Source organism: Cheilinus undulatus, linkage group 6, assembly GCF_018320785.1.
Source record: "Cheilinus undulatus linkage group 6, ASM1832078v1, whole genome shotgun sequence".
NCBI lineage: Eukaryota > Metazoa > Chordata > Actinopteri > Labriformes > Labridae > Cheilinus > Cheilinus undulatus.
Genome location: NC_054870.1, coordinates 11236769 through 11250098, shown reverse-complemented (window position 1 = coordinate 11250098; position 13330 = coordinate 11236769). Strand labels below are relative to the sequence as shown.

The following is a 13330-nucleotide window of genomic DNA, read 5'->3' as shown; positions in this document are numbered from 1 at the left end:
AAAGTGCACCATAAGGTCAGGGGGAAGGCGAATTGTTGGATTACTTATCTATTTGCAGCAGGAACATCTTACCTGCTGAAGGTGTGTTTTGATCCATGAAAGAAGTGAACAGTAACTGTCTTTCTTAAAAGCAGAAACAGTAAATCCCTTTCATGTCTGTTAGCGTTGCGATGCCAAAGTAAACTATGTGATGATAGACACGCTCTATTCCTGCCACAATAAAAGCCTTTATTCCTGATCATCATTGAGGACTTTTATTTGAAAAGCAGGAAATGGAGTGTTTTCAGCAGCAACTTAACTTCAGAGAAAAAAATAAAACTTCATATAACTCAGAAAACAAGACATTAGGAATACCTGATGTTTTAAATATGGGATTAGAAAATGAAACGTAGACTTTGTAGCTGAAAAGTGTCTGTCATGACATAAATGTGATTTATTTTCTCTGGTGGCTTACACAGAGAGCTGACAGGTCCAGTGGAACAGATCGATGATTCCTCCATTCATGTTGTGGCATTTTTAAATTTAAGAGAATTGTGTTTCTCTTTAGTGGGTGTGGCTTTGGCTCCTACATGCCCACAGTATCTTCAAGCAGATTTTACTGACTCATTTTTTATTATTTTGAAGCTTAATATCATAAACTTACACTGCTTTCCATATTATTAAGCAAATGGCATTTTTCTCTTATTTTCCTAAATATTTATGCAAATGATAGTCATAATATTTTTCAAGTCATCAGCTGTTAGAGCATAATTCAAATGTTTTTGAACAAACTTCATAATGATAACCATTTTTTTTTTTTAAATAAAAACCTCAAAATGCACTTTTCCACATTATTATGCAAAGCCGAGTTTTAAAAGATTTTATAGGTTATAAAGACCTGAAAATGGTCATTCATTGAATCTGCATTAGGAGGTCATATTTACTGAAATCAAAAACTATTTCAATCAAAAACATCTTAACAGGCAAAGTTCCATGATAACATAGGAGCCCTTCTTTGATATCACCTTCACTATTCTTGCATCCATTGAACTTGTGAGTTTTTGGAGAGTTTCTGCTTGAATTTCTTTGCAAGATGTCAGAATTTCCTCCCAGAGCTGCTGTTTTGATGTGAACTTCCTCTCACCCTCATAGATCTTTAGCTTGAGGATGCTCCAAAGGTTCTCAGTAGGGTTGAGGTCAGGGGAGAGTGGGGCCACACCATGAGTTTCTCTCCTTTTATGCCCAAAGCAGCCAATGACACAGAGGGATTCTTTGCAGCATGAGATGGAGCATTGTCATGCATGAGGAAAATTTTGCTAAAGAAGGCACTGTTCTTCTTTTTGTACCATGGAAGAAAGTGGTCAGTCAGAAACTCTATATACTTTGCCGTGGTCATTTTCACACCTTCAGGGACCCTAAGGGGGCCTACCAGCTCTCTTCTTGTATTTCTGGGCCCACTGCAACTGTTTCTGCTCATGAGCATTGGTTAGGGGGGGCTGAATAGTAGGTTTATACACAACTGCAAGCCTCTGGAGGATCCTACACCTTGAGGTTGGTGGGACTCCAGAGGCACCAGGAGCTTCAAATACTTGTTTGCTGCTTTGTAATGGTATTTTAACAGCTGCTCTCTTAATCTGATGCTGCAAATTCAATGAATGACCATTTTCAGTTCTTTACAACCTTGAAAATCTTTCAAAACGCTGTTCTGCATAATAATGTGGAACAGTGGATTTTGAGGTTTTAATTTTTTTAAAAATAATGGTTATCATTGTGAAGTTTGTTCAAAAACATTTAAATTATGCTCTAATGGCTGATGACTTGAAAAATATTCTGTCATTTGCATTAATATTTAGGAAAATAAGAGAAAAATGGCATTTGCTTAATAACGTGGAAAGCGGATGTGCTTAAGTTTATATACATTTAAAAATTAGTTTATTTTGGGACTTAGAAATGTTTTTCATGACTAAAATCTGGCCATGTGATTCAAAACACAGTATCAGGTCATTAAACAAACCTAAAATACAGATGTTTCTATCATTTTACAGGATTTTTTAAGCCTGGATCCCTACCTCTCTGTTCATTCTCTGTTGTTTTGGAGTTGTTCTGTTGTCAGATTTATTTTGACCTGCTGCTGTAGCAGTAAAGTCCATTTTTTTTTTTTTTTTTTTACTGAAAACTCCAAACCTGCAGCCTCCCTAACCATACTTGCCAATGTTACTATTGTGATCTGGTAATCAGAAGGCTTCTTTTTTCCCCAAGGGATGCCAATGAGGAAAATGGTTCACAGCCACCACAGGTTTATGCCACTGCTTCATTCATAAATAAAAAATGGGGAAGAACAGTGATAAAGGGCACACAAAGGAATCCCTTTGACTGCTGTAAAATATCTCTCGGAGAAAATGCTTCTGTAAGGCACCCAATATTGGATATTTTATTGTAATTAACCTCCAAAAACTGCATAATAAACTCCTTCAAATTGTCTGTATTGCATACATACTTCAACAAATTAAAAAACTAAAACTGCATGATATTTAGCAATTTAGACAATGCATGCTTTCTTAGTTTTCTTCAGCTTGAAAATATAACTTTTGATATCATTTTTAAAGTTTTGGTACCTTTTTACTTTGAATCATTAAAATAATGTAAATTGAATCATTTTAAAACATGTGATATAAAAGAGTAATGAAGTACCAAAATATGTGACAACACTAAGAGAGTCCAGAAACTGCTCAAAGTCCAACCCCTCACCTCAGACCAATCTGCCTTTAAGGGAACAAGATATCCCTTCTGCAATATCAAAGTGGTGCTGTTTGGAGGATTAACATATCTCATCTGGCCTGGGACACCTTTGGGTCCTTCAGGGGAAATGGAAAATGCTGCTTGAGAGAAAAAAGAAGTCTTCAGTACTGCTGTGAACAAGATGAGGCCCAGGATGAGTGGAAGACAAAAATAAACAACTAAATAAATAAAGTTAGGTAAACACAACTAATCATATTCTTCCACAGAGATTTTGTCAACCTCCACAGATGGGCCAGGCATATGGTCATGTGGCTTTAGACCATGGCAGAAGGTGAAGTTGTGCCAGAAACCCACATTCTGCTTCCACAAGACAAAAAAAGAAAGGAGGAAAATCTGCTTGACAGCAAAACCAGAGCTGAGCAGCACACACAGTTTGCCCATATCTTTGCAATAATCCTATAAATACAACCCACAGAGCAGTTCTACATAAATGCACATCACTGCTTAAATGGAAGATAAACACAGAGGGCTTCAAGTGAAATCAAATGGCAGCTACTGGACAGACAAATCCTATATAAGGGTAATATTCTTGAATACTTAGCTAAAAAGAAGGATCTTGTTCTAAATCACATCTGAGATAAACACTCATTCTTCTCTCTTCAGTGTTTCTGTCATGCTGCTCTACATTTGATAGATGAAGTTTCTGTAGATACACACAGGGGCAGTATGATGTCCAAACGTGGCCTTGTTTTGAACCAGAGTGTTGCTGAAATTTGCACACATTATTTATCTGAAATAATCCCTGCTGTAAAAAAATAGTGTTGGTCTGCGGGCAGAAGGTATTGCATTTGTAAACGCTGCTGGTACAATCTCACATCTTCACAAATGGAATCTAACAATGTAAAAACAGCTTGGAGATATTAAGACAAATGCAAAACCTGTCAGACTACAGTCAGCAGCAGCAGTGATAGCTCCACTGGCATCAATGTAAACAAGCAGAGAACACATCGAAGGCCAAACAAAAAATGTCAGGGCCAAACTATTTTTCTTTGCTCCCTGAGAGACATTGTTAGATACACACCAACATCTCAATGGCGTCTTATTCAATGGACTGAATCAAAGTTCCTCACAGGAATACTGACCCACTCAGTACACGTATGTGAAGTCAGGAAAAGTCCATTTATTGTGTCAGTCCAACTGAAGGCCAGCTCAGAAACTTAGCCAGATTTTAGTCTGTCTGCATCGTTGCAGCTAATCGTTGAGCTCTGGCCCCTTATGAGTGTCAGGAACGACAAACACCCCAGCACAGACTAGCATGCCAGAAATTTTCTTACTTCGTAAACTAATCTGACACCCTGACCTGACCTCAACGATGTATCCCGGCGCCTACCAATCAGAGAGCATCGCTCTGTCATCATACCGGAGTGACATTATACAAGCCCCCACTTTTCTCCCTCCAGGGATTGATGCGTAAATACAGTGAAGCTGTACGGACTGGCGAGGTTAAATGGGCAAATTTTCTTGACATCTTATCATATTCATACCTCAAGTTCTTTTAGAAGGATAACCATTTCTAAACATTTCTAACTGGTGGGTCAGGACTCAAAAGTGGGACACAAAGCATTTTCCAGTGGATCGCAAACATGTGCCAGGACAAAAAAAAAAAAAAAAAGAAAAAAAAAAAGGTCTATGAAGTGCTTTAATTGGGTTGCTCGAGTTTTAGACTGTAGTTAAAAAACACAAATTGCTTTACAGAATGTTTCCCAGAATTAATTTTAATTTTGAACGTTTAAGAAAGTTAAGGCTATTTTCCAACAAAGCTTAAGGAATCTTTCAAGATTTTTTTAACATGTCGTTGGGCCATTTCCTTGAACCTTTGTGGCTACATTCTCATTGCAGTTTAAAGAGGCCCGAATCGCTCGTATGTGACTTGTATCTGATTTATTTCTGACAGTACAAACAGCACAAGTCACACTGAATCTGATGCTTTTGAATCAGATTCAGGCCACTTTCTTATGTAGTTCTAAATCAGATACATATCTGATGTTTTGGAATTTGAATGCAGCGTGAACAGGCAAACAAAAATATCAGATTGGTGAAAAATCAGAATTGAGCATTAAGGTCTGCAGTGTGAAGGTAGCCTTATGCTCTTCTCTGGAGTTTTTTCTGGCATATCTGAAAAATTCATATGGGGTCTTACAGGCGTTTTTATCATTAATTTTTAGGGCTGAACGATTTTGGAAAATAATCTAATAGTGGTTTTCCCCCCAATATTACAATTGCGATTTGATATGTGATTATTCCTTAACTTTCTTTATTCCTAAACAGGGGTGAACAGTTCTTTAAAAGATGATTTTGACTCATATTTCAAATTGGATATGAATTTTTGCATTGAAGGGTTTTGTCATCCTTATATTCAATAAAAAAAATTACAAAATGTAAGAAGGTAGGCCGTTTTGTAGACTATTCTAAAAAATGGCACCTGAATGATTGCATGATATGTCATGCATAACATCTGCTGCAAAAAAAAGTTTAAAACTGTTTTTTTGACACAAATAACAGGTAAAAGAATTATTGCACCATTTGCTATCTGAACATTTCAGCAGGCCATATTGAAATTTAATCTAATTTTCCGTTAATCGCCCAGCCCTATGATTTTCAAAAGAAGTGCTCTTCAAATATATTTCAGGATTTTCCAGTGAAAAAGTTAAGAATTTTTAGGAATCTTCTTGTAAAGTTTCTGGTTTTTACTGTGTGTTTTACTGTGGTTTTTACAATACATTTTTGGAAATCTACTCCTATATTTTCTCAAAAGCTTGATTCTTTATTCTTTATAATTTATATTTTTTATTTTCTGTGGTTAATTTGTTCCGTCATAGTTTGTTCTATCTGGGATCCAAATAGCTCTGACTGATTGTCAAACACATTAGAAGCGGAGTCTACATCACTCAGTAAAGAGCTGCTGTGGATACCAAGGCAAACTAGTTGAGAAGAACTGTTTTAGGGCATGATCTCTGCAAACAATGAGGAAAATAATGTGTTATTTCTCTGTAACGCCTCTTTGTTTCTAGCAGCTTTTATGCTCTCTTGAATACCACTTACTGCCTCTCTCTTTCTTTTTGCTAGGGCTACTTTGGGATGATCAAAAGACTGTATACCTGTTTTTTCTCTGTCAAATATTGGGTACTTGCACTACCTTTGAACTCAAAAACCACAGTTGTATCAGCATGTAGTGAGAAAATGTTATTAAAGCATAAAAAACCTCTGCACTCATAACTGGTCATGTGTCAGAACCGATTCACGTTCCGCTGACTATCCACCATCACTTTTATAAAACTGTACGTGTACACCCAGCCTTGGATGAAATTGTGTCTTTCATTTCTTACACAAACACTTCTAGCTCAAACTTCGCATAATAAATCTGAAACTTTCTGGTGGAGTTCTAAGCCTCATGGAGATAATCTCACTCACAGATGACAGCTTGAAGCACTGAGAGAAAGTTTTCTGTTACATAAAAGTGAGATGTTCCTTTTTAGAAACTGTGAGTTTAATTAGAAATTCATGTGATTACGCAACATCTTAAACTGTGTCCTAATTTTTCAGCAACAGCACAAGATCCTGAATGTTTTCTTCAGCAGCAAGGGCGTTTGGCACACAAAGAACATGTCATACTGCACATACACAGGCACACACAGCCTTCTCATGCCAAAGCGTAACTCTTTTACACCCACATGAACACACGTCATCTGTGATCCACAATAACCAAATGGCCCCATTTCTCCTGGCAGTGATCTCACAGTTTCCACGCAGCATAAAGCTGCAGCCTGATTGTTACAGGATCTTCTGTTCGCTAGAAAGTGAACACAAAAGCTGTCCTTCACTGAGACAGAGGGACGGTAGAAGGGAGAGAGAGGATTAACAAAGCAGCAACTGTCCAGTACTTCCATTACCATCCACTTTTTCCCTCCACAGTGTTATTAATACCACAGCAGGGTGCCTCTCAGTCTCAGTGGGAGCATATTTTGACACCCTTGTAAGTTTTAATGAGTGGAATCTATTTAAAATACAGTCACTTTTAAATCACTGCTTTATCTATGAGTGACTGCAGGGGAAGTGTCTATTTGTGTCACTTCATGGCTCTCTTGTATGTGCAGAAATTTTAAACAAAGCATATCTGTGCAATGTAGTGGAGAAGATAGAGCTCAATTACAGGGCAGGAAAGTGCCACTTCAAAAAGCAGCAGCAGAGCAGCAGCAGTAGCAGCGTCCCCATAAATAGAGAGTTTCCCCTGAGAACAGTGCAGAGGGAAGCTGAAAGTCTCTCTCACCCCCCTCAAGTTAAATATGCTGTCCTACATAAGTTTGAGCTCCAAGTTTTAAATGAGACTTCTGTTGTCCTGCATGCTGAGACACAAGGGAAATTTTAGTCAGTCTTCAATGGACTGATGTCTGACTGGAGGTTCCTCGCATAGATTCATATTACTGACCCACTCAGTGCATTTAGGCGCAGTTAAGAAAAGTTAATGTATTTGTGGGAATGTGCTTTCTTCTGTGCATGGAAAGAGGAAGTGGTCTGTGCTAAGGCATGCAAGCACTTAAAGGTCAATTCCAGTGAGCGGTCTAGTTAAGTTTGGTACTGCACAGTACATGTTTATTTGTGTTACTATTATCAAAAGCTGGAATTGCTCCTAATTAGTTGAGCTGTACCAGCCTTCATTTTTGGAATCCTTATGTAGGGGTGTAAAGCTTACTCATCCGTCCCAAACAGGTGGGGCTATGCACACAAGAGGGTGTACACTGACACCACTTGCAGCGTGCGACATGACTGGCATAACATTAAAAAAAAAAAGACTGACATACTCTTAAATTATGGGTATTCAGACTTGACAGAGAGCCATACTGTGCTGCATGGCAGCACAGGGGTTAGCGCTGTTGCCTCACAGCAAGAAGGTCCCTGGTTCGCTTCCCGGTCAGGGCCTTTCTGTGCAGAGTTTGCATGTTCTCCTCGTGCACGCATGGGTTCTCTCCGGGTACTCCGGCTTCCTCCCCCCACCAAAACCATGCTCATCAGGTTGATTGGTGACTCTAAATTGAGCGTGCTTGGTTGTCTGTCTCAATATGTCAGCTCTGTGATTGACTGAACTAGTCCAGGGCGTACCCCACCTCTCGCCCAGTGACAGCTAGGATAGGCTCCAGACCCTCAATGGGCTAGGCGGTATAGAAAATGGATGGATGGATGGATGGAGAGATCCAAACTGTCTCCAGGACAGTGGACATTAATATTTGGCCACAAACCGAGTTTCCTGAGATTCATGAGGACCTAGAGTACACAAAGCAGTGCCTGAAGGCACACATCAGCCCGGTTTATCAGTGATAGATGTGAAACTGAATGAGCATCAATGTTTGGAGTATGTATCTCCATCCTGCAGTGAATCTTTTTACTTCTTTTTTACTTAAGGTAACGTGAAAAGATCACTCTGTGGTTCTTCAATCTCTTTACAAAAATTCAGGTTGTATTTTCATATGGCACCGATGTACCCTAGCTCTACATGAGTCAACGAAACTGCTATGGGTTGCGGCTATGCATACTCTTAAATACAGTCCAAAGTTTAGGCATAAGTTCTAACCTGTAGTACTTACATTTTAGGAGATGCAACAGCGAAGAGTTTCAGTGAAGGCTTGGGGTTATAACTTTAAAGTCAAACCTACCTCCTTATTGGTGTTCCCAGTGATCAATAAGACTTTTTTCCAGTAGCAGAAACCTTTTCTAAATTTTGCAAAGCAGATGGATACGCCTGTTTCCTTGTTTCTCACTGGCGATCTTGCAAAGCTCCCGTCTGAACCATTTGGGCCCGGGTAAAAAAGTGATAGGACCAATCAGAGATGAGGGGCAGTACTTTCAGGCGCTGTGGAGTCATGAAATAGGCAAGCAGCAATAAGAGGCTGATGCAGATATGGTGGAAGACATTAGCGTGGATGCTGCTAAAGCGCCAGATTTATCAGAACTTGATGGCATTTGTTTGTTAAAAGGAGAACAAAGAACAGCAGTGAGTTGTTTTCAAAAACAACAAATGACATGTACTGACATATCTACAGTAAGGATGGGTGATATATCGCATATGGACTAAAAAATTTATCATGATATTTTGCTGTATTTATTGCGATAACGATATAAATCGTGATAAAAAAGAGCACCATTCAACATAACCTTTTTGGCAAGGTAAAATGTATCAATTGCTGCTTAACTACATCAGCTACATATAAATATAGATATATAAACATATCTTTACTTATATAAATACATAAATAAATATTGATTCATGTAGGGATATTTTAGTAAAAAAAAAAACTTTTTTGCTTCTATATTTAAGAGATTCAATGAGAAATTTAGTTGGAAATAGTACAAAGAATGTTCCAACTTGGCACGTTAATAAAAATTTCAGCTAGCATTAAAAATTGACCCTAAACTAGAAGTATTTACATCACTATTTTACCTTCATGTGGCCCATCCTGGATATGTCCAGTTTGCCTCTATCTCTAGTGTTTACACCCAAAATTCAGTCTTATATATTTTTTAATCCATTAAACAGTGGGGCCATGCGTAATGTCCGCAGCTGTAAAATGGAGGAATAGGGGATCTTAAAATAAAGAACACTGTGCAAATTACCGTTGTCTGCTTCACGTCTGATTTCCTCCAGATAATACAGGTAGCTTCTCGTTCAGCAACAAGCTCATCCTCTGTTTTAACTCCGCCTTCGGCCATGTTTGTTATGTTTCTGCACGTAAGTTACGAGTGCGTCGCAGTTGATGACGTATGTGTGCACAACAGTCGCAGACACATACGCCATCAACCATAGTTTATCATTATTATCATTGAATGCCATTTTCTCATCATGGTTAGTTTTTTTCGTGGTATATTGCAAACAATAGGATATCGCACATTCCTAGTCTACAGTTGCCATGGTTTGTGTTATGCAGTTCTCTAAGGAGTTTACTCCTCGGTAGCAGCTATATCACGTGTTTTGTTGCTCTGATTGGCCCGTTAAGATGTGAAAGACAGAACGTTCATCAAGTCACCCTCTGAGTTTTTTTTTCAAAGCCTCTGCCCTTTACCAAACACTGTGTATGAGAGGTACATCCAAATTAAAGTACCATAAAATGATCTCATGTAATCTCAGGATTTGCTGCCACTTATTTTGTAAAAGGTACAGAAACTACTTTGAAAGAATTTAGAATATGGCAACATAATGTTTAAAGATATTCTAACCGGCACCCTAATCCGCACACCGCCCACCCTGACAAGGCCAACATTAGAACATGAAGCTTGTGTTGCATAGAGTGGTGCAGTCAAGATGTAATTTTGTTGGAAAAACCTGAAAACCATCATCGCTTGGGTTCCCTCGGCAGCTAGCCTATGGGATTTTTCAGCAGGTTTTTGGATTATTGCTGAAATTAAGATCTGTGTCCAATAGAAGTTTATGAAACGTACACGTTTTGTGCATAAAGCTTATCTCAATAAATCGATAATATAAGCATCATATCTGGTTCATTAATATAACTGACAAAAGTAAACAAGTGAACGTGGATACAAGTGAACGGCAGGCTCCGTTGCCACACTTTGGATGATGATGTATAGACAACGCTGTAGTCCTTGTTAGCTGTCTTTTAGCAACCACCTTTATTAAGATGTAAAAAGATAAACGACTCAAAGGTGGGCATGTATTTTATGTTGTAGGATAAAACGTTAAACTCAATTGAGCTTGTGTTCACATTGTGTTCGCATTTAACCGAAAACTCATTCAAAAATCCCATAGAGTTTCAGATGAGGGAACCGAAAGTGCTCTAACGCCAACTCATTTCTGCATTTTAGGACTCATTCCTGCACCACTCTATAGTATTCTTACTTCTGACTAGGGATGCACAATATGCTGATATTTACAAATTCATTTTAGCATTTTAGCTTTCTGAAGTTTGCTCTTGTTTTGTGTTTGAATGTAGAGATGAGCATTTCAGTATTTCCCCTCTTTGCTGCATGGAGCAACATTCTCAAGCAGCAGAAAGGGGCATTTTGTGTTGTGGCCGTTGATGGAAAGCTGTGATGTAGGCTATTTTTCAAGTAGTATATTCATTTACCAAAAATATCGTTGGATTATCGAGTGGTTTTTGAGATAAAACAGATGTTATTTGTATTGTGCTACAGTTTTTTTTTGTTTGTTTGTTTTGTGCTATAACCAGTCAAAACTACTTGCTTGCATCTGAAAGAATCAGATATGCATTTACTCATCCATGTCTTTCAGGGGCTGAACAAGTGCAAAAAATTCCGTCATCCTCTACCTCAGCTGATTCAGCAGCCATATTTTCTAACTTATCTGATATCTTCTCTCTTTCATCTTTGCGATTACTGCAGTTAGATAAACAATTAATGCTGCTGAATACCTTACGATTTTGCAACTCCAACCGCAACATGCAACATTAGTTGCCATGGTTTCCTGTAAACATCAAGCAGGAAATGTGCAGGTGGAATCAAGAACTATCCACAAGTTGCTGTCAAGTAGTTTTTTGACAGAGTATTGCAGACCCAAACAGACAGACCAGCACACAAGCATAAAGTGCTCATAACGGCATGGGTCACTACAGTGTGGCTCTGGCTTAGATTCAACCCAGAAGTATAAACCGAGCTTAAGATAGGTTGAACTAGCCAAGAAAACAAAGGCTGTCAAGGGAAAAGGAAGGAAAATTATTTTGGTTTTGGTTTGTTTTCTTTGCCAGTGATAATTTGAGGACACGCTAAGAGAAGACAAAAAATGCGTAATACTCACCTTTATGCTAATTTCTAGATAGAATAGTCATGAATTAAAAATAACCATTACCAACTCATTTTTACACTTTACTGTGTCAATATTTTTTAGGTAAATAAGATAATGCTTTTTTGGGATGCAAATAATATGGCTGATACTGAAGTTTTTGCTGATATTTACAACTGATATATTGGCTGTACACATGGGCCTTTATTGGCTGTAAACATCAGTCTTTATCAGCTGTAAATATCCGCCTTTACAAGCTGTGAATATTGGATGTACAGATAAGTTTGTGGAGTTTTAGGCAGCTCCATGGACCTTTTTTTCTCCTTTTTACTCCTTAAACTTAGATGTGTGTTTTTCCCTCATTCATTGTTAACTTTAAAATGTCTTTCAAGGAATCCAGTTTAAGTTCTGAACATTTGTATAACAGTATCGATGGATGTCAGTGAAATGAATTTGTAAACATTAGCATATCTGGCACTGACAAGATCTAAATTGTGCTTCCCTGTTTTTCTTTAAAGCAGTAATGCCAACTGATAACATCACAGATGACATGTAAGACTGTACATGAGTGTACATGAGGAGAAATGCAATGTTTGCTGAAGGTATAAAGGGACAACCTCACTGAAGCACTCCAGGTAACAGGAACGGCTGCATCGGTGTAAAAAGCAAGTAACAGCTAATGCTGTTACCTTGTCAACATGGTATAAAGGTGACATCATAAGATTGCTTTTTGAAATGATATTTTGAAAAGATAATTTAAAAAAAATCCTATGATTCAGGGTGAATACTTAATGCTGCAACTCACTTGAACAAGAATGCAAAAGTCAAGGGAGTTATTGGCTGTTTGACTTATTGATTAAATAATTGATTGTTTTTTTTGCAGTAACTGCTGCAGCTCTCAGTATGAAATGTTGGGCCATACACATAAGTCCACAAGAAATCCTCTGCAACTGATACTGACTCTTGAGCCATGGTTTGATTTCTTCAGTGCTTTTATTATGAAAATAATGTGATTTAGCAAACTTAGAATCATTATGAGACCTCATGCAACTCCCAAGTTACATATAATCACAGTTTAATTTCTTCTGATAGAAACTTGTGATACTTAAAGGCGTCATTAGCCTTTTGAAAGCTAACTTTGTGCCTCACCTCGTCCTCCAGCAGTGGTGGCAGGTGCTCCAGATCATAAAAGCCGTCTCTGTCCTCAGCTCTCCCAAACATAGTGACCGCAGCTTCACTCCCTGAAGTCTCCATTGCACCAACTTTAGCTCCTCAAGTAGTCATGAAGCGAATTTCAGCACAGGTGATGTTTTTAGTCCAGATGAACGGCATGCCCGAGCTGTCTGGGTTCACCGAGCTGTCTTGCTGCAGCCAGGCTGTCAGTCGATGCTCACTGCGTGATAGTCAGCTAGAAAACAGTGGAAAGAGGAGCACGGCGATGCGCCTTCATGGTACTAGTGGTGGACGATGCTGGCTGGTGTATGAGGCTGTCATGACTACCACACCTCCACAGAAACAGGCGACACAGTGAAGGCGGTCACGAGCCGCAGTTATCTGCGTTCTCTCCTCCTCCTCCTCTCCGCGGACGGAGGAGTCAGTGTTGGCAGAGAGGAGCAGAGAGCTACTGCCTGCATGCTACAGTTGGCTCCACGCCTCCGTCCACAGTGTGACTCATTATTCATCACTTACTCCTCATTATCTCTATCTATGCATTCATGTGAGCAGGCGTCCTCCGGGTCGTTACATGAGCTGTCAGTCTTTCTGTCAACTATTCTGAACCAGCGTGGGAATGTTTCTAATTATATTTAC

General features: G+C 38.8%; 1 protein-coding gene across 1 annotated transcript in view; it reads right to left on the bottom strand.

Annotated features, from left to right (window-relative positions):
* LOC121510727 (kinase non-catalytic C-lobe domain-containing protein 1) overlaps window positions 1-13098 on the bottom strand; it is a 94273-nt gene extending 81175 nt beyond the window's left edge. The window contains exon 1 of the mRNA XM_041788914.1: window positions 12671-13098. Within this exon, the coding sequence (XP_041644848.1) occupies window positions 12671-12775 (105 nt within the window). The 5' untranslated portion in view covers window positions 12776-13098. The remainder of the gene's footprint in view (window positions 1-12670) is intronic.
* Between the last annotated feature and the right edge of the window lie 232 nt (window positions 13099-13330).